This window comes from Epinephelus lanceolatus, chromosome 19 (genome assembly GCF_041903045.1).
Source record: "Epinephelus lanceolatus isolate andai-2023 chromosome 19, ASM4190304v1, whole genome shotgun sequence".
Lineage (NCBI taxonomy): Eukaryota > Metazoa > Chordata > Actinopteri > Perciformes > Serranidae > Epinephelus > Epinephelus lanceolatus.
In genome coordinates, this window is record NC_135752.1 from 35352866 (window position 1) to 35374701 (window position 21836).

A 21836-nucleotide genomic window follows, 5' to 3' on the forward strand; every position below is an offset into this window, starting at 1 on the left:
CAATGCTAACATTTTCCTCTGGCGACTGGGCTCGTCTGTCTCCAGAGCTCCAGTGTTTACAGCCCAGTGCTTCAGTGTGTTGTCTGGTGTATGGACTCCGTCATCAGGTTTATGCTCCTTCCTGACTGTTGGAAAAAAAACAAAAAATCTGTGCAAGTTTGTGGAAACAATCTTTATGTGTCCTGTCTTTGTAGGTTTCAGCTATTCTTCAGGTTTGTCCCAAGATTAAGATGTACGACAATTATGGGGACGTTAAGGAAAGGGAAAAGGCATCCAGACATTCACTGGAGGGCTCTGAAAAGCTGCCAGATCTCGTGAGAAAGTCGCAAAGCACAGCCTGCATTGTGCCACATTTAAATGGTTACTTACTTTTAACAATACACATAGGTTATGTCCATCTCAGATGAATGCTTGCCAACTTGGCGGATCAAAAATAACATCAGTGTTCATTGTTTTTGCCACGATACATCATACATAAAGTGACCTTTTTTTTTTTTACAGTATAAAGTGTTGTCTGGGACTCAAGGACATTTCATTTCCTGCAGCTTCAAGCGGTGAATGTTTGATTTCCGCCTCACACTCACCAGATGTTGCCAAACATGAACGTCCTGTATTTGTGTTGTGTGTGTGTGAAGATGTCTGAGGAAGCATTGTGGCATGAAAGGGCTGCAAGAGAGCAGCTAGGATAGAGTCTGTGTTTTTCATATTGGGTTAATGTGTTGCAACGAACATACGATAAGAGGTGTCAAGTGAAATGGATAATGACTGCCTATGGCGCCACTGCCAGCTACAGATCGTACAGTACAGTCAGTGACCTCATGCTGCTGCCTGGTCTGAGCTGAGGGTCTGGATTGGGTTTCATCACAATTTGTTCTGCCAGAAAAACACTCACTTCAGTCAGGTTGCCAGTGTAGGTGGGCGTGTATAGTGTCTTCGGGCTCCTCCACAGCTCCGCCCTCTCGTCCAAATATTTACATGTCTGGCTCCAGAAATCCAAGATGGCGACAGTCAAAATGCCAAACTCAAGGCTTCAGAACGATAGTCCACAAACCAGTGGGCGACGGCACGGTGGCTACGACCATTATTTTCAGTCTATGGTTTGCACAGAGCCCTGGCCTCAACCCTGTCCAACAGTTTCAGGTTCATTTTAATTAAATAAAGTTTACTGGCGTGACATTTCATATGTGTTGCCAAAGCACAATTACAATTTTTTTGTTTGTTTTTTTGTTCTAAGCATTGCAAAAATTCTGGAGTTATTTATTTGTCACCACTCTCTCTCCCTGTGTCCTCCGTTTGGCACTGCAGCTGCATGATGGGGCAGAGCTGTCCTCCGTCTCTGTCTCTCCTCTCTGTCTGTGTGCAGTCCACATCCTCCTCCTCTTCATCGTCATCCACTTGAATACAAATATCTGACCTGTTGAATGTGAGCTGAGTTATGACAGGATAATGTGCACCCCGTTCCTCTGTCTTGTCACAGATTCGTCCTGCTGCCACACGTCCTTCACAGATTCTTGGATAAACAGCTTTCTCAAGCTCTGGTCCAGCCACGGGGTCCAGATTTCTCCTTGCTAACGTTTTTTTCAACCTGGGCCCTATTTTCCGATCTGCTTTTGTCTAAATGAGTGATAGGATGTTCAGTATTTGACATTTCTCCTGTACGAAGCTAGGGCTGACCTGCCTGCAGCCCGTGAGTGCACGCTATATTAAATAATAGGGCACTCAGACAGCGCCAAACAACGTCAAAATACGTCCACTACAAGTGCATTTTTTCACACAGATAGGCTCATATTGTTAGTGTAATTATCCAACAACATAACGGAAAGGAGAAATGAACGTCTGTGTTTCGGACATGTTCCTCTGCCTGTTGCTGCTCCCTCTCTCTCCTCGTCCGCTCTTCAGTTTCAATGAGCTCTGCGTCCGTGTACATCTGTGTACTCCGTGTTCAAATAAATACGGGCGCTCATCAAATTCAAATGGCTCATCCAGATCCAGTTGGTCAAAATCGGGTAAAAATTCAGCCATGACTACGCCAAACAGAGTAACTCCTCGCGTTTGTAAGGTCACTCCAGCGGTAACTTCCTGCAACAACTCAAATCTCGCGAGACGTGAGATTTCAGAGCCAGACTTTCACTCTCTGAGTGGGTGTTTTGACTTGCCACAACAAACATGTCCAAATTTTTACCCGATTTTGACCAACTGGATCTGGATGAGCCATTTGAATTTGATGACCGCCCGTATTTATTTGAACACGGAGTACACGCAGTACACGCAGTACACAGACGCAGAGCTCATTGAAACTGAAGAGCGGACGAGGAGAGAGAGGGAGCAGCAACAGGCAGAGGAACATGTCTGAATCCAGCTAAAGGTAAACACAGACGTTCATTTCTCCTTTCCGTTATGTTGTTGGATAATTATACTAACAATCCGAGCCTATCTGTGTGAAAAAAATGCACTTTTAGTGGACGTATTTTGACGTTGTTTGGCGCTGTCTGAGTGCCCTATTATTTAATATAGCGCGCGCTCACGGGCTGCAGGCAGGTCAGCCCTAGCTTCGTACTGGAGAAATGTCACATATTGAACATCCTATCACTCATTTAGACAAAAGTAGATCAGAAAATAGGGCCCAGGGTGAAAAAAACATTAGTTCCCCTTTAAGTAGCTGTCTGTTAGCCACTCACTCTACAGCAGTAAACAGCACTTCAAAATGAAAGCCCTGTGCCAAGTATTCACTGTACTTAAAACTAAACTAAAACTGACACCTTTTGTGAGTCACCGGCGGTCCATTAAAAATGTACCCAGGACCCCCTTTTGGACCTTTTGACCCTTTTGAACATGATTTACACAACGTGAGGTTGTGTTTATTTTTAGACGAAAAACAGGCTGTGACATGCACTGACATGTTTTGCTGCATCTATGGCGCTGACACTATTTTCTCTCCGAGTAGATGTTGCATTTAGTCTTTAGCCTTTTAGTCATTTTAGTTGACACCTAATTTTTGTGAAGAACTTTGTTGTGATGTCTGTTTGCAAGTTTCAGTGGTTGATTAACACGTGTTTTTAACATGCATGCATCTTTTGGTGTTATTTTAAATCCCCTGAAGCTATTCCACTTGTTTCAGACTTTAGTTTGGGCATTTTTGACTTAATTCTCTCAAGCTTTCTAGATATTTTTCGGTGCTTTTTGCCTTTATTTGACAGGACAGCTATAGTGTTAAAGGGGGAGAGAGAGGGGTGGCACACAAGTGGCAGAAAGGATAAGAGTAGCAAAGCTGTGTACCTTATATAACTAGTAACTAGCGTGCACTGGGGCCCGTCGCAACCCCTGCACATGGGGCGCCCGCTCCGCCAGATGTGGGTGCCCCACTTCTGTCAACCTTTCTACCTCTTATGCTTCAGTTTCTGTTTGTGCACATGGCCCTGAAGTCCCAAGCCAGCTGTTTAGCTTATGGGGGGACAATGGGATTCATCATTATGAGAGCAAAGGTGTGAACAGTTCTGCAGTAAAGGACCACCTGACATAGACCTTCCTTAAGAAAAAATCTAAGATGTCAGTGAATGAAGCCTGTTGCTCTGAAATAGCTTTTTATGTTTAAATATTTTAAATAAAATCTTCACCCTCTTTAATAAATCAAGTCATAAGCAGATCGCTGTCAGGGATCTGTGCTAACCACAGCATGGAAGTAGAAACATTTGCTCAACCCAACTTAAATGATCTCCTGTGAGGTCCGGGCATGTCTTGACAGCTGTTGGAAGGACTGCCATGAAATGTGGTTCAGACTTTCATGTTCCCCTCAGGATGAATTGTAATAACTTTACTGATCCTCTGACTCTTCATCTCGCACCATCGTAAAGTTTATGTTTTATTTATCCATTGCTGATGTTTGCATTCAGCTCAAAGCACCACTGTTCTGAGTCAGCTTCACTTCACTGCAAACTCTTATTTTATGTTATTGTATTTTATTTTTATTTATTGATGATATGATTTTTCAGGGTTTTTAACTTGCACTTTGTACTGTTGTCTAATGCTTATTCTGCTGCTTCTTCATCTTCTGCTTCTTCATCTTCTGCTTCTTCTTCTGCTTGTTCTTCTGCTGGTTCTTCCTCTACTGCTGCTTCTGCTGCTTCTGCCTCTTCTTCTCCTTCTGCTTCTTCTTCTGTTGCTGTTTCTTCTTCTTCTTCTTCTTCTTCTTCTTCTTCTTCTTCTTCTTCTTCTTCTTCTTCTTCTTCTTCTTCTTCTCCTTCTTCTTCTTCTTCTTCTCCTTCTTCTTCTTCTTCTTCTCCTTCTTCTTCTTCTTCTTCTTCTCCTTCTTCTTCTTCTCCTCCTTCTTCTTCTTCTCCTTCTTCTTCTTCTTCTTCTTCTTCTTCTTCTTCTTCTCCTTCTTCTCCTTCTGCCTCTTCTTCTTCTTCTCCTTCTTCTCCTTCTGCCTCTTCTTCTTCTTCTTCTCCTTCTGCCTCTTCTGCCTCTTCTTCTTCTTCTCCTACTGCTTCTACTTCTTCTTCTACTGCTTCTACTTCTTCTTCTCCTTCTATTTCTTCTTCTTCTCCTTCTACTTCTTCTTCTCCTTCTACTTCTTCTTCTCCTACTGCTTCTACTTCTTCTTCTACTGCTTCTACTTCTTCTTCTACTGCCTCTTCTTCTCCTACTGCTCCTACTTCTTCTCCTACTGTTTCTTCTTCTCCTTCTTCTTTTGCTTCTTCTTCTGCTCCTACTTCTTCTCCTTCTGCTTCTTCTTCTGCTTCTACTTCTTCTTCTCCTACTGCCTCTTCTTCTCCTACTGTTTCTTCTTCTGCTTCTACTTCTTCTTCTCCTACTGTTTCTTCTTCTCCTTCTTCTTCTGCTTCTTCTTCTGCTTCTACTTCTTCTCCTACTGCCTCTTCTTCTGCTTCCACTTCTTCTCCTACTACCTCTTCTTCTCCTTCTGCTTCTACTTCTTCTTCTTCTGCTTCTACTTCTCCTACTTCTTCTTCTTCTGCTTCTACTTCTCCTACTGCTTCTTCTTCTGCTTCTTCTTCTTGTTCTGCTGCTTCCTCTTCTTCTACCTCTACTTCTACTTCTTCTTCTCCTGCTGCTTCTTCTAGTGGTGCTCTGTACAGGATTCATTGGCAGCTGTTACCTGAGGATAAAAGAGTGCAACAGTTCGACTGTTACATCTCGCATGTTGGAGTCCTTGAGTGAACTAGTGGAAGTTTAAACCAGGTTGTAGTCCTCTAAAATCATCAAGAGACAGTCCCTGAAAGAATACGTCACATATGAGGATATCCTTCTTTTGTTAAGTGGGTATGCTTACATGGGAAATCTTTTTGACAGCCGTAAGGAAATGTAAATGTCCCAGTTTAATCCTTAATGAGGGGTCGTTTAAGGCTTGTTTATCCCCCTGGACCTATCAAGTCTGAATGTGTGTTTCTGTCTCCCCCCAGCTCACGGGCGTCCCTCTAAATGTGTCCATCCGCCTGCAGCTCAACCTCTACATGAAGAAAGTGTCAGCGATTACGTAAGGAAGCTATTCCCTGATGTATAATCATGCCAACAACATTTGTCGTGCATTGTGCTCGTATTTATGTGACAGGTTTAAGGACACTTCCTGCTTTTCTTACGCTCACCATGTAGCCTTGGTGTTTGAAGCTCAGTGTTTTTTCCTTGCAGAGAAACTGGCAAGATTTCTGAGGTGGTGATGCCAATGATCTGGTTTGAGGAGGTAAGTGGTCTGCTAATCAAATATAACTCTGTAGGTGCCCTTGAAACAGGAAAGAGTTCCCACGTCTGCTTTCCCAGCGTTTCCAGTGTTTCATAACTGGTTTTCTTCTTTGTGTGTAATTGTTGTTCAGATCATATTGTGCCTTTTCTGTATCACTGTAATTCACACTTGCTTTGATTCAGTTTTCACAAGCGTTTCCAGAGTTTGTAAAACACAGAATGTTTAAATTTTGGTCTCAGACAGACAGAAAATGACAATGGCGTACATCACACAGCAAGTTAGAGCATCACAACATGTTAATTATTCAGCTTAAATCATTGTTATATTTAAAGTAAAAAGGTTGATATTAAACTATACTGTGAAATGTAACTATTTCTCTTTAAACTGGCTGTTTTCTCGATATTCTACAAACAGCAACCAGAAGAAAAGTTATTTACATTCATAATTCAGCATTTGAAACAACGTAGAATAAATTGACTTTGGAAGACTTAAATTTAAATAAAGATAATGATGTGTCGAGTCAGACTTCACAGTAAATCTACATCTGTATAACACAAACTATTGATTGAGTTAAATCATAAAAAAATAAAAATAAGAGGATCTGGAAAAAATAAGATCTAATAAATAAAACTAGAGCGCTCGGAGGGCGCAGACCTCCGCCAAGCTGCTCGGATTTCCCGCCATTTTATTATTTTATCCACTTTGCTTCAACCAGTCACCACCAAAATGTTTTCATCTGTTCTTGTCCCATTATCGACCTTTCCTGAAAATTTAATCAAAATACGTTCAGAACTTTTCGAGTTATTTTGCAGACAAACAGACCAACGCCGGCGAAAAGGTAATTAGTGGTGGTACTCGGATGATAATAATATTAATAATAATTATGCGTTTTATTTATAGGCACCTTTCAAAGCACTCAAGGATACCTAATGTTGTTGTCTTGGCCATGTCTCCCTTGTAAAAGCGATTGTTGATCTCAACAGGACTAAATTTGGGTTAAATGAATAAATAAATAAATAAAAACAAGACAGAGGTAAAAAGAAAAAAGAAGCAGCAATGTATCCATCAATCATAGAATCAATCAATTACGTAATATACAATAAAAACTGATAAAATGACTAGACAAAAATCATAATCATTTTGACATTTGAATGGTATCTGTAGCTGAAGGTACGTAGAAGTAGTAAGTAATCAAAAAATGTACAGGAGAAGTAGCAGTTGGAGTAGTTCATACTTTAAAAAGCATAAAAAGTGATTAAAGTAACGTATGAATGTCCTGAAAGAGCTGAATGTTTTGACATTGACAAGATGTACGGGAGACGTAGTTGTAATAAATGTATTAGTACATGGTTACATTTACTGTATGTACTACCTACTACAAGTGCTGCATACCACAGGTACTGAGCAGTATGTGTGTATAATATTTTATGCTTTTATAGTATGTTACAATATGTATTTAACATTCAGAATCCTAAAAGTATCAACAGTTGTTTTAGTAGTGAAGGCTGTAGTAGTATAATATACACTGGAAACACTGATATATAATGTGTACATGCTGTTTAAAATGGAGATTCTGCTGCTGTCATCTCTGAGACATGTAGCAGTAGCAGTAGCTAAAGGTATGTTCTAATGCTGCTCACCTGGTGATGTAAGTAAAATAAAGAGAAGTGCTGTTTGTTTGGTAGAAAGCCTTGAAACATATACTATTACTACAAGGTCAGCATCTTGTGGTTTAAAGATAACAAGATAAACACATCAATTTGTCTCTTTCCATGACCTATGTTGTGAAAACTGAAGCAAAGATACTGTAATCCTGTAACACCAAAACAAGAAGTCAATTCCCGCGCTCACTTTATAATCTCTGCATTGATTTATTTCTTTTAAAAATTGGCCACACGGCATAGATATAGACAAGACAAAGGTCCTTGTGACTGAAACAGCAGCTATTTATAAATAACTCAGAGGCGATAAGTGTGCACAGGAACTGACTTTTCTTCAGAACTGGAAAAACCAAGTGTTGCCTTCTGTTCATAATCCTGTTGTAAACCACACTGCATTCTTATTTTTTGCCTTTACTTCCTCCTCAGAGAGGCTACATAGACGGCCCCATCCTCACCACGTTCCACACAAACCTGGTAGTCCTACCTGCTGTGATGGAGTACATGCAGTACGGCTTCATCACCCTCGGCCTGGCCACGATAGTAATCGCCGCCCTGATGCATCACAGACTGAAGGTAAAGCTGACACACAGCATGCAGGCGCATGCTCTGTGTTATGCTTTTTTAACTGCATGTAGCATGTTGCTACGCATGTTCTCCCACAGACGTGGGGAAAGGAGCAGGAGAGACTTCGCAGAGGGTGCTCTGATAATTATTGGTTAATGTTTACCTTGGTTCAGCATTAAATTAATTTCCGTACCTCATTTTAATAGCTGGTGCTCAAACATTTTCAGCGGCAGATTAATACACATTTACAGCTCCAGTGAGTATTTGTGGCAGCAGGATGGTGTATGTAGGAGTGAGCCTAAACAAACTACTGTGTGTGTGTTCATGGTGATGAAGGATCATGTCACACAGTGCAACAAGTTGCAGTACGTTCCAGATTACATTTAATGTATCATGCTCACACAGGCATAAGAGGTTGGCAACCTGCTATTATGAAGGCACGACATCTGGCTTCTTTCTTTTGACTACTCCTGAGACTGTTTGCAGGAAGAAAAGGTGAGAATATATTAGTCAGTCCTCCCACAGACTGGCATTAAAACCAGAAAAACAACCAGATCAGACAACCCGACTCCAGCCCTGCAGTCATAATGAGTGTGCTGGGCGTCACACGCAGCGGGATGAGCAAATTATTTTTCATTATCGACTGATTTAATTATTTGCAGCCGGTTTTAGAATCAAACACCTTGTTAAGATCAGGCATTATATTTGTGTATCATCTCTTAGTGTCATTTAAACACTCAGATACAGAGAGGTGTAACAACAAAAACATGTTACGTTGGATTTGTGAAAAAAAATGTTCTCACATGGGTCCACAGTGAACAAAAAATCCCCCAAAAAGGTGAATATTCTTTAATAAAAGATAAGATTAAAAAATAAAGAATAAAATAAATAAAAATTTAAAAATATAAAAAACAGAAAAATTAAAAGAATCAAAATATAAAAAATAAAGTTAAAGGGGGTCCACATTTAACAACCGTAAAACTACATCACAGTGCATGTTGAAGTATCCTCGGGCAAGATACTGAACTCCAAATTGCTCTTGATGTCTGGTCCATCCGTGTGTTAGAGCGTGTGGATGCTTACTGAGTAGCAGGTGGCACCTTATATGGTAGCCTGAGCCACCAGTGTGCTAATGGTTGAATGTGACATGTAGTGTAAAAAACGCTTTGAGTGGTGGGAAGACAGTCTAGATTTTTATTATCATTATCGCTAGTCCATCTCTTAATACTGTCTGACTGTCAGCCCCAAGCCTGTTGGGTCCTACTGAAGACGTAAATCTCTAACACATATAGTTTCATTTTTTTAAAATCAGGCTCAGCTGGATGAACACCCAGTGCAACAGCATGGCTCATTCATAACGTCTACATGCACAGTGAAGTCGAGCTACGGTTACAGCTCGACCAGGCCATTTGATTGGACTACTGTCCTTGTCCCGGTATACAAGCACGGGAGGGGAATTGATTAACTGACCGAAGTATGTCTGACTGTGCTATGATGGTTGGTTGTGCCCCTTTTAGCTTGTTAGTATTGGACGTATTGCATCACAGACCAAACAATTGACCAACTGGTTAGCTACAGTTAGGTAGTAGCAAACTGGTGCCATGGTGGACAGCTTAACAGCTCTGTACATTTTGTCCATCCAAAAATGTACCACTCTGGTTGTAGATTCCGCCATGTTGAGACCGGCTTCTTCTTCTGTTACGCATTTAATGCTTTCAACTTCCGGGTCAAAGCTCAGGGTTGACACTGTGGAGCATGTGCCGAATGCCATGGCCATCCAGGAGTCTTTCGACTCCCAGTCACATTATCTGGGTGTGTTAGTCCAATTTAGTCTGATTTCAGTCCGACTAACATGTTTACATGTATCTTAAAAGTCTGGTTTTAATTGGACTAACACAATAAATCAATTTTCTCTGATGTCATGTAAACATACTGATACACACACAATAGGCTACGTGTTAGGGGATATCCTTTAAGATTCACAGTCAAACAACTTGTAGATTATTTGTGGTTTTAAAACCTTGAGCACCTTCACACAGTCACTCCTGCTCCTCTGCTGACATGTATTTATATAGCACTCCAACAACAAACTTTATCTCTCTAAACTCTCACCTGCTGCTGACTGACTGGACAAAGAGAGTAAAAGTTATTATCTGTCAGGTGTAGCTCCTCCAGCTGCTCCTTGGAGATCTTCCCTCCTGTTTACCTTCACACTGAAATATTATCAGCCATGGCATATTTGGCCGTGGCACAATACACAGTAATAAGGCTAAGGTAACAGGTCTTGTGTTGTGTCATCATGAAGTACATATTTGCACTGGTTTAGGGACGTTATGGTTGTTTTATGTAAGGCAGGAAAAGTTTGTTAATAAGTCAACATCTGGACTCTTAGGTACAGATTCAGCCTTTAGAGTATGTTTTTATTGTGCTGTCAAATGCATACAAACAAACTCTGAGAACGCTCTTTAACACACTTCAAAGATAAGATGACATCTTAATATCTCTTTGGTAAATAGGAAGGAATTTAATATTTTCATAAAACATGTCATCTGATGTCAAAAGTATTTTAAAGGAATAGTTTGACATTAAGTGCACATTTTGCACTATCTTGCTGAGAGTAAAATGAAAAGATCAACACCAATCTCATGTCTGTATGCTGAAGGTGAAGCTACATCCAGGAGAAGGTTATCTTAGCTTAGCAAAAAGACTGGAAATGGAGGGAAAAGCTAGCCTAGCTCGTTTAATAGATACATCAAACCTTGTTTGCTTAATCAGTACAAGGGTTAGGGTTAGAGCTAGGCTAACTGTTTTCCATTACATCAAGTCTAAATGCTAAGATAAGCTAACTGCCTTCCTGGTCTAGCTTGATATTTAGCGTTCAGACATGAGAGTGGTCACAAGCTTCTTTTCTCTCTCATGTTTGTATGCTAAATATGAAGCTACAGCCAGGAGATGGTTAGCTTAGCTTAGCGTAAAGACTGAAAGCAGGGAAACAGCTATCCTAGCTCTTTTTGAATATACAAAATTCTGCCTCTGAAACTTGATACATTAAACCCTGTTTGCTTAATTAGTGCAAAGGTAAGGGTTAGAGCTAGGCTAACTGTTTCCATTAGATGAAGTCTTTATGCTAAGCTAAGCTAACTGCCTTCTTGTTCTAGCTTCATGTTTAGTGTTCAGATGTGAGAGTGGTATCGAGCTCTCAGCAAGAATTAAACGATACCACTCTCATGTTCATGTGCTAAATATGAACCTACAGCCAGGAGATGGTTAGCTTAGCTTAGCATAAAGTCTGTACAGTGGACCAGTGGACCAGCTCTTCACCGTTGCAGGGCTGCTGTAGGGGTTGTTGGAGTTTGTCCATGCAGTCAACATATGTTTTGTGGACGTGGGAAACACTTACGACCACGTTCCACAGGGAGTCTTGTTGGGGGTACTGCAGGAATAGGGGGTACTGGGGTTGTTGCTACGAGCCATCCGGTCCTTAAATAGCCAAAGTGAGAGCGGTGTCCATATAGGCTATTTGGCACAAAGTCAAACACGTATGCAGTGGGTGTTGGCCTCCACCAGCATTGCCCTTTGTCCTTTGTTTATGTTACTCATGGACAGGATCTCAAGGTGCAGCCGGTGGGAGGAAGGGGTACGGTTTGGGGACCTCAAAGTTAGATGTTTGCTTTTTGCAGATGTGGTTCTGTTGGCTTCATCACACCATGACCCCCACCATGCACTGGGGCAGTTTGCAGCCAAGTGTGAAGCAGTCAGGATGCAGTACCACCAATTATGAGACAATGGTTCTCTGCTGCAAGATGGTGGATTGTCCCTCTGGTTAGGAGGAACGTTGCTGCCCCCAGCCAAGGAGTTCAAGTATCTCTGGGTCTTGTTCACAAGTGAGGGTAAAATGCAGTGTGAGATGGATAGGCAGTTTGGCCAACCCTCACCTGTGGTCATGAGCTCTGGGTAGTGACCTAAAGAATGAGATCATGGATGCAAGTGGCTGAAATGAGTTTCTTGTGTAGGGTGGCTGATGTCAGCCTTAGAGATAGGGTAAGGAGCTCGTAGTAGAGCTGCTGCTCCTTCACATTGAAAGGGCCCAATTGAGGTGGTGCGGGCGTCTGATCAGGATCCTCCTGGGTGTCTCACGTTGGAGGTTTTCTGGGCATGTTCAACTGGTAGGAGGCCCTTTATTATATATCTCATCTGGTCTGGGAACACCTCAAGGTCTTCTAGGAGGAGCTGGAAAGCGTCTCTAATGAGAGGGACGTCTGGAGGACTTTAGCTCAGCCTGCTGCCCCCCTGACCCGGCCATGGATAATCACATGAAAATTGATGGATGGAGCCAGGCCAGCTGTTTCCTCCTGTTTCCAGTCTTTATGCTAAGCTAAGCTAAATGCTTCCTGGCTTAACCTTCATATGTAGCGCACAGACATGAGAGTGGTATCAATCGGTCATTTCTGAGAGTTGGATGATGAGACAGATACCACTCTCGTGTCTGTGTGCTAAATATAAAGGTGCAGCCAGTTAGCTTAGCTAAGCATTAAGGCTTGATGCAAGGCTAGCAGAGCTTTAACCTTTGTACTTATTAAACAAATGTAAAGTGTTAATTGGTGAGCTTTAGAAATGCTGTTAGGTGAGTTTTGTTACCTTTGGACAGAGCCAGCATGCTGCTTCCCCTGTTTCCAGTCTTTATAAGCAAGGCCAGGCTACCCTGTGCTTCTAGCTTCACATTGAGCCTACAGACACAGTATTATCAATCCTCTCATCTAACTTTTGTCAAGAGACCTAATAAGCATATTTCTCAGAATGTCAAACTATTACTTGAAATGAACGTCAAGTACTGGCATGTCCGTCAAGTCAACATCATAAGTTAATTTGCGTTACGTGATGTGTTATGAAACACATTACACTTGATGTTGTATAAGTCCATAAACCAGCCAATAACTTGAGTTAATGAGTAGCCTGCATGTGTATTTTCAGCCAGTGTTGACATCTCACTATCACAACACTGCTGTTTATATGGTCTGATATATCAGCGGCAGTTAGGTTAACTGTTTGGTAAGACGTTTAGAATTCAATGAAAGTCGTCTAGATATAAACAGTGGCAGATTTTTAACATCATGAGTAAAAGTGGGTTTCAATGTTTTATGTTTGCAGAGGTCTCGTACAAATGTGGAAATGATTTCCACAGGAGTGGAGAACCCTGGGGTTTGTAAAGCTTTTTAAAGCCCCTGTGTATGGAGGACGAAAAATGACTTAAGTATCAGTAAATAAATTCTGAAATGAATAAATGTATGAAAGCATACAGGGATAAATAAAGAATTAAATAAATGTATGAATAAATACCTGGATAAATAGATACAGAATTAATTAAATAAATGTATGAATAAATACAGGGATAAATGAATAAATAAAAGATTAATTAATGCTGAAATACACACATAAATAAATAAATGCAAGAAGAAATGAATGTTTAAATACATATGGAAATATAGAAAATAGATAAATACATGAATAAATAAGTAAAAGTTGATTATCAAACAGGACATGCATTAATAAATATTTTAAATTAATTAATTAATCTACATTTTTGTGCAAGTACATTTATTTATTTATTTTTTATTTATGTGTCTATAAATTGATGATGTAAGAGGTCTTAATCTCTTTATTTATGCATTTATTATTTATTTCCATATTTATTTCAGCATTTATTTATTCCTTTATTTATCAGTTTTAATGTTTATATATTTATTCCTGTATTTATTTATGTATTTATTCATTTATTTATTGATACTCATTATTACATCCTCCTTACCTACACAATCTGGTTTCAATCATCCGAATGCAAAGTACTCCAAATTTTGATTTGATTTTTTTTTAACTGTGGTTCAAAAATTTTGATTTTGGATTTTTTTTCTTCAAGTCTAATCAGTGCATTAAGATCATTTGATTTCATTTTTGTAAATTGAAGGAGTTACCGTTCATTTTTACTTCCTGATTTTGGCCACAGCATAAAAAAGAAGTGTTTTTAGAAACGGTTTTAGATTATCCGCCCCATTCTCACGGACGTGATATCTCAAGGACACCTCGAGTGAATTTCTTCAAATTTGGCACCCACTTTGGTGGTCAAAGGTCATTTCATCTCATTTTCCCCTTATGCCTGGCCTTAATACTCCTCTGTATTATAATGGCTGATTAAAGGTGGTCTAGCCCTGTGTTTTGTGGAAGAATAGAAAGGAGAATATACCTTCATGATGTAGCATTTGTTGATCCATATCATAAGTCTGTCATTTCAGGCACTTTTTTCTGTACTACAGATTTTAAATTTCAGCTTCTCTTATCCTTCTACATCTTATTAATTTCCATTGCATGATGATGAGTCGCTTAAAAAGCTGTGGAGGCAAACAAACTGAATGCTTTCACATTTAATTGTGTATGATCATGTGAAAAAAGACACTGAACTAACCAATCGCACGTTGTCTCAATAAACCACATGGCTGAATCAATTTCCACCAGAAATGGCTCCTTGCATGAACTCTAATGTCTCTGCACATCCACAATCTAAAATAAAACCTGGTGCTGCTTATTTTAACCTGCGCACCCGCTTCAATCAAGCCGCTAGCTATGTGTGATCAGTTGTATTTTCTGATTGGCTGATGTGTGAGACAATTTGGTCGTCTTTTAGGCCTCCGCTAAAGAACGAGTAAAAGGCGCACATTACCACGAAACAAAGGAGAAATGTATCAAATAACTCAGGTGGGTGCACACACAAAGGCAAACACATGTATGTAAATGTATTCATGTATTTTGTGTAGTTGTGTTTAAGCTGCAGAGCTGAAAACAGGAAAATTGGTTTTCTCTTTAACAGCATAAGCTTGTATGTTTAGCAGCCCCAAACACACTGATAAGACATTGCAAGCTGTTGAAACTGTTTGATTATGTCCACCAGCTCAGTGGCCTAGTGGTAGAGTGTCCGCCCTGAGACTGGGAGGTCGCGGGTTCGATCCCCGGCCGGGTCATACCAAAGACTATAAAAATGGGACCCATTGCCTCCCTGCTTGGCAGGGGTTGGAACTGGGGGGTTAGACACATGATTCCTGAGCGCGGCACCGCTGCTGCTCACCGCTCCCTCAGGGGATGGGTCAAATGCGGAGAACAAATTTCACACACTCAGGTGTGTGACAATCAGTGGAACTTTACCTTTACCTTTACCTTTCATGGCCTACAGGTCGAGGCATGAAAATGTGGATGATGCATCATTACCAGCTTTCATGTTTGTGGTTTCACATTCACACCTCAGTTTTCACTTACTCACGTTAATTTAATTACTGTTTGTGACCTCACATGACTCATGTGTGTCATACCAAAAACTTAACAGTGTTTTGTGCACTGATGTTTATTGAATGAATAATTATGTCCAGATCTTTTGACAGTAAGACTTTAAAAGACATTTGTATAATTGCAGTTAGGTCACACACCAATAAAGCTGCGGTGTGCTCCACGTTTAATTGAATTTACCATGCTCTCACAGGCATAATATCAGGTTTGCAACCTGCTGTTACGCACGCACCCCACCTGGCTTCTGCCTCTTGACTCACCATGGGATTATTTGCAGGGAAAATGTGTGAGAATATATCAGTCCACCCACAGAGTGATACTAAAACCAGAAAAACACCAAGTTGTGTTTTGTCCAAACAGACCCTGTGTCATGATGAGTATACTGGGGTTCACTCACAGCAGTCTCAGATAGATCTGATTAAATGTCTGGATATGTATGGAAGAGAACAGTGTCAATAGGACAGTGATTGCAGCGATGGGAAATGAAAACACAGGTAAGAATATGACAGAAATGTTTTATGTCAGGGTACAAACAGCCTCATGCCTGATGTTTGATTGAAAAAGGTTGAAAGTCTTATGAGCAAATTCACAACAGGATTGAGCTGCTTTTATGTCCGCTGGAACTGCACAAACGAGACAAAAAGGAACCATGTAACCCTCAAATGTACCTGCAAAGAAAAAAATGCAACCCTAACTGTGCTGCCAAGCAAATAGGTAGTGTGTATACATATGGTGCAAAATCAGCCCCTTTCTATGCAAATGAGCCTCTTTGCAGAGATAGATAGAGATGGTTAGGTAGGTAGGTAGATACATAGATAGAGAGATAGAGATGGTTAGGTAGGTAGGTAGATACATAGATAGAGAGATAGAGATGGTTAGGTAGGTAGGTAGATACATAGATAGAGAGATAGAGATGGTTTGGTAGTTAGGTAGATACATAGATAGAGAGATAGAGATGGTTAGGTAGGTAGGTAGATACATAGATAGAGAGATAGAGATGGTTAGGTAGGTAGGTAGATACATAGATAGAGAGATAGAGATGGTTTGGTAGTTAGGTAGATACATAGATGGAGAAATAGAGATGGTTAGGTAGGTAGGTAGATACATAGATAGAGAGATAGAGATGGTTAGGTAGGTAGGTAGATACATAGATAGAGAGATAGAGATGGTTTGGTAGTTAGGTAGATACATAGATAGAGAGATAGAGATGGTTAGGTAGGTAGGTAGATACATAGATAGAGAGATAGAGATGGTTTGGTAGTTAGGTAGATACATAGATAGAGAGATAGAGATGGTTAGGTAGGTAGGTAGATACATAGATAGAGAGATAGAGATGGTTAGGTAGTTAGGTAGATACATAGATAGAGAGATAGAGATGGTTAGGTAGGTAGGTAGGTAGATACATAGATGGAGAAATAGAGATGTTAGGTAGGTAGGTAGATACATAGATGGAGAGATAGAGATGGTTAGGTAGGTAGGTAGATACATAGATGGAGAGATAGAGATGGTTAGGTAGTTAGGTAGATACATAGATGGAGAGATAGAGATGGTTAGGTAGTTAGGTAGATACATAGATGGAGAGATAGAGATGGTTAGGTAGTTAGGTAGATACATAGATGGAGAGATAGAGATGGTTAGGTAGGTAGGTAGATACATAGATAGAGAGATAGAGATGGTTAGGTAGTTAGGTAGATACATAGATAGAGAGATAGAGATGGTTAGGTAGGTAGGTAGGTAGATACATAGATGGAGAAATAGAGATGTTAGGTAGGTAGGTAGATACATAGATGGAGAGATAGAGATGGTTAGGTAGGTAGGTAGATACATAGATGGAGAGATAGAGATGGTTAGGTAGTTAGGTAGATACATAGATGGAGAGATAGAGATGGTTAGGTAGGTAGGTAGATACATAGATAGAGAGATAGAGATGGTTAGGTAGGTAGGTAGATACATAGATAGAGAGATAGAGATGGTTAGGTAGTTAGGTAGATACATAGATGGAGAGATAGAGATACATAGATGGAGAGATAGAGATGGTTAGGTAGTTAGGTAGATAGAATTAATTGCCATTCAAATCCACACAACATTGACTCTGAATAAAACATAGATAAAACTATACATCAGCAGCAAAAGTGCTAGTGCTAAAAATATCTAAAAAAGAAAAAAAAAATACATTGCATAGACTAATACAAGTCCATCAAGCTCAGACCAGAGATCAGTGAGAGTGTGAGAAGGGGATTATTGACTGACATTCAGTGTAAGTGGATGGTGTGTAAGAGGTTCATCATCTCATGGAGTTCAATCAGTTAAATGTAATGTATTGCAATCATCTGCAGAAGACACTGTCGCCCCACTGGAATGACTCTGCAGCTATTTCTGATGATTTGTAAAAAGCCTAGAACTGGCCGTCGATTCATGATAGTGTAGGCTGAAAGTGTACAAAAGGGCAGGTGCATTCCATGTCAAGCCTCTTCTGCCCGCTTTCTCTGTGCCACATATGCCGCTGTGTAACACCAGAGGCAGAGGGTAAGTGCATGAGGGGAAGTGGAACTTCTAAGAAAACAGCCACGGTTTCTCTCTGTCACATCTAAGGCCAGGACACACCAAACCAATATCAGAGAACTAGTGGCAACCAAAGACGACTGTGGCATTGTCTCACATTTCCTGTGTGTCTGCCAAAAAGTAGCACTGAACACACTACAAAGACTACAGCCAACAGTCATCTGGCATTTATGTTGGGCACATGTGTGAGAAAAAATAACTCTCCATACTAGCATGGGGTGGTAGTCTGTGTTCATCATTGAAAAATGGATACAGAAAGACCGACAGGATGGATTCAAGGCGCTAATTAGCCAGTTAGCACATAAACAACTCAACCTGATGTTGAAAGAACAAAGGATATTTACTGTGCACCAGAGAACAATAACACAAACAGGAACAAATTGTTTCTGTTTAAGAGCTCAAGGGCCGGAAAAATAAACTTACCTAATACAACAAATTTGTGTCGATCTCACGCCCTCTTGATTTTAGTTGTTTGTTTGCTTTCCTCACTTCCATTTCTCTTCTTGTCCTATGAGTTGAACCTCCAAACAGAGTAATTTCTCTCACTAACAGGCTCCATCATTCCCGACTCTGATTCAGCATGCTGATCCTGCCAGAAAAAGCTGACAGGGCCCCCAGCGTTGGGGGACATAATGCAAAAACTATGGTGACAGATGCTCATGAACAGCCTGACATTGACCAATGGCCAGCTCTTGGCTTAGTGTGTTAGGGCCTTTAAATTCCTTTCCATTTTCAGGAATGCCTCTGCACCTCGTCAATCAGGACCCGTAGCTTGTGGTCTGAAATTTTTCATTTTCTTTTTCTCTCTCTGCCATTGTTCTGCGTTTTTGGTGCATTTATACTCAATCTGACGCAAAACAGGAAATTTTAAGTGCTATGTCGTAGTCAACTGGACTTGCTTGAGTTTCTTGAAGATGTGCCACCTCTCATCCAAGAGTCTTTCCCAGTTTTAACGGACTGGTGCTGAGTCGCAGTAGCCTGGAAATCCAGACCCAAATCTAGAAAGATTTAGGGTCTGGCTATGAGTAATGAAAATGGCCCAACTCAAGGGGCGGCACCAAGCATGCATTTGAAAATATCACTGCGCGCAATTGGATAACACTACGACCAATCAGAACAATACACGGGGTGATGTATCCAGAGCGCTACCAGCGGAGCTAACTGGTAGATTAGACTCTTTCCGTATCCGGTCGGCAAAACAGCAAAAACGTCCTTCTTGCAAAGGAAAGATTTGAGCGCTGTCTTCTGTTCCTCTTTTAGAGAAAAAGCCAAGTCTAACTCGTTCATTGTAGCGGCCAAAGCCGTTTCAAACAACTGGTGTTCATCCGTAGCCATCTTGCAGTGTTTACTGACTGATTCCGGACTTCATCATCGCAGCGCTGTCGTCATCTGTTTAGCTCGCCTCTGGCCCGCCTATATCAGATACACCAATGTGACTGGTGCAGCTCGGCTCCAACGGCATGGGTAATGAGCATCATTACTGATTGCCAGAGTGACTCGCTGAGCAAATTCAAATTGTGCTCTCGTGAGAACTCTGGATTTCCAGGGTAGAGTCGCAGGCTTTAAACTCTGTTAGTGTGAACCCTGACAGAGTCATTGGGGTCACATGTGAGTCGTTGACCCACCCAGCCGTTATGTGTTTCGTAAGGGTTAGATGGTCCAGGTGTGAATGCGTGTTGGACGGAGGGATCCCAAGACGGCATTGTAGATGGGTGATAAGTGGTATCGTAGGCCACTTCCTCTGTTTAACAATGGTCATTCCGGTTTGATGTAGATGGCCTCTTTCACGCGTCTTTCAAACCATCTGTCTTCCCTGGTCAAGATGTGAACATTGCTGTCCTCGAAAGAATATCCCTTTTTTCTTTAGATGTAAATGAAGAGCCGAGTCTTGACCTGAGGACCTGGCTCTCCTGTGCTGTGCCATGCACTTGTGGAGTGGTTGTTTACAGTTCGTTAGAACTTTTTCTTCAAGAAACTCGAGCAAGTCCAGTTGCCTATGACATAGCACTTATGATAACCATGACCTGGATGACTGAGAATCTTCACCGACATAATGGGAAATTGCACTTGCAAAACTTCTATCAGGTGTGTTTGCACTGTACTATCAATGGTGCATTATCAACCTCGGAATCCAGTGACTGTCATCTGAGGACGATACAGCCTCCGGGGGCGAGAGCCAATATTTTGGGCTGATCTGGTGACTTCCCCTTATGTGCGAGGCTCATTTTAGTTAACATCTATAAACAGATATTTGCATATGAATGAAGATACATTTTAAAAAATATTATAAAGCTAACGTGTCATGAGACTATCGAGATTGTACCTCGGCCAATGCGTTCCACCTCTCCACACAGACTTTATGTCTGCTGTTCAAACAGAATTGGTCAGTACTACTTGGACTACAAACAAAAATGAGAACTGATACCAAAATTTTGTCCTGTCGACAACACATTCTGCACACATATGCAGATTTCAGGTGATAGAGATCGGTGCATATCTTTTGTGAATTGGACCTTGAGACGAGGCAGATGGTGGTTGCAAGTGAGTTGCAATTCACGTTGCTATCAGTGGCAACAATCCATTTGTTGTGAATTTGCCTACGAGTGTTCAGCTGCTTTGTTTTGAATGATCTTTACCAGAAAGTGCCTCTTATCTTCTGAACACTTCCTAACGCTCTCCTTCTTTGTTCTGGTCCTGACACAGAGAGGTAAATGTGAAGGTGGCACCTCAACAGATGGAAACAAGAGCACTTCAACCGAAGAGAGAGAACCTCTACTATGACATGACATGGACTGACAAACGCACACACACACACGCACACACAGAGCTGGCATTGTGCATTCACTGATTTGCCAACTTTATTCCACTATCTTGAACTGGAACACTGATACATGGTGCTCTGCTCGGTATATTTCAAAGAGACTTGCACACAAGTGAAGTGATGCCATATTTTAGTATTCTGTAAAGTTGATGACACTCAAAGACTCTCTCCCACTTCTTTAAGTGTGTTTGCATTGAGGCTGTTTGGGTTGAGACTGTTCTGTCTCCTTAAGGCAGGACATGTGAAGATGCTCTGTCACTTAAAAACACTTTTTTTTTTTTTACTAAGTTCTACCAAAAACAGACATTTCCAGCGTGTTAATTTTGCTCTGCTCAGTGTTCGCTGATCATCAGCATTGATCTGAAACATTTTATAGTTTTATCACTTCATCAAGGGCAGTAGACAGTTACTGTGGTGGCTTTTTGTTTTGTTTTGTTTTTTTTACTGTGATTTTAAAGAAATGTTTCTGCATCAACAACAAGGGAACTTAATGGGCAGAAAAGCTGACTGTAAGGTGTACTGTATTTTACTACCAGTGTGCCTTCCTCAAGGTGGAAACCTCTTTATCCAACTTACCTCTGGGTCCTTGTATTTCATGTGCACTGTAGGAGTTGAAACTGAAGAATCAAACACTCCTCTGTCATATAGTGAGTCGAGCAGAGCGGACGCATTCCTGTTTGTATACTACTGTCTTCTGTAAAGGTGTGAATGTATTTTTTGATGCAGTTTGGTGTCAAATGCCTCCTTTATTATAAATAAGTGAATGAATGAAGATTAACTTGGAGATAATAAATGTTCCATTGTTTAAAATACTGTTTATGAACGTGTGATTTCGCTTTCCTGTGAGTGTCTCAACTGTTCCATCTGCAAATAAAATAAAAAGTGTTTTTGACAAACATTGCCAGCCGACTCATGTGGGCCGACAGGTAGGGAAACCACCGGCAGGCATCTATTATAGTTATTACACTGTTAGTCACGGTGTTCCTGAAGATTAAAGCGAGGTATTTAAAATCAAAACGTGCAAGTTTTGTTTTTTATTTTTAAGATTTCTTGGCACTAAAATAGAAAATAATACTATAGTATGATGGGACATTTCAGAGAGAAGGCGTTCCCATTGGCTGTTGTACAAATGCAGATGTGCGTGTACGTCTCTTCAGATGGTGAAAGCCTGATTCAGTGGTGGAGAACACTGCGAGAAAGTTGC

The 21836-nt window shown here is 40.8% G+C and overlaps 1 protein-coding gene across 4 annotated transcripts in view; it reads left to right on the forward strand.

Moving 5' to 3' along the window:
- The window catches only part of scarb1 (scavenger receptor class B, member 1), a 58588-nt gene extending 37144 nt beyond the window's left edge, over window positions 1–21444 (forward strand). For 2 of the 4 annotated variants that reach the window (XM_033646891.2, XM_033646890.2), the window contains exons 9-14: window positions 5418–5491; window positions 5644–5695; window positions 7783–7929; window positions 13069–13119; window positions 14597–14667; window positions 20515–21444. In XM_033646891.2, the coding sequence (XP_033502782.1) occupies window positions 5418–5491; window positions 5644–5695; window positions 7783–7929; window positions 13069–13119; window positions 14597–14662 (390 nt within the window). In that variant the 3' untranslated portion in view covers window positions 14663–14667; window positions 20515–21444. The remainder of the gene's footprint in view (window positions 1–5417; window positions 5492–5643; window positions 5696–7782; window positions 7930–13068; window positions 13120–14596; window positions 14668–20514) is intronic. The other 2 variants (XM_033646893.2, XM_033646892.2) reach the window with 2 other exon arrangements.
- The last annotated feature ends 392 nt before the right edge of the window (window positions 21445–21836 follow it).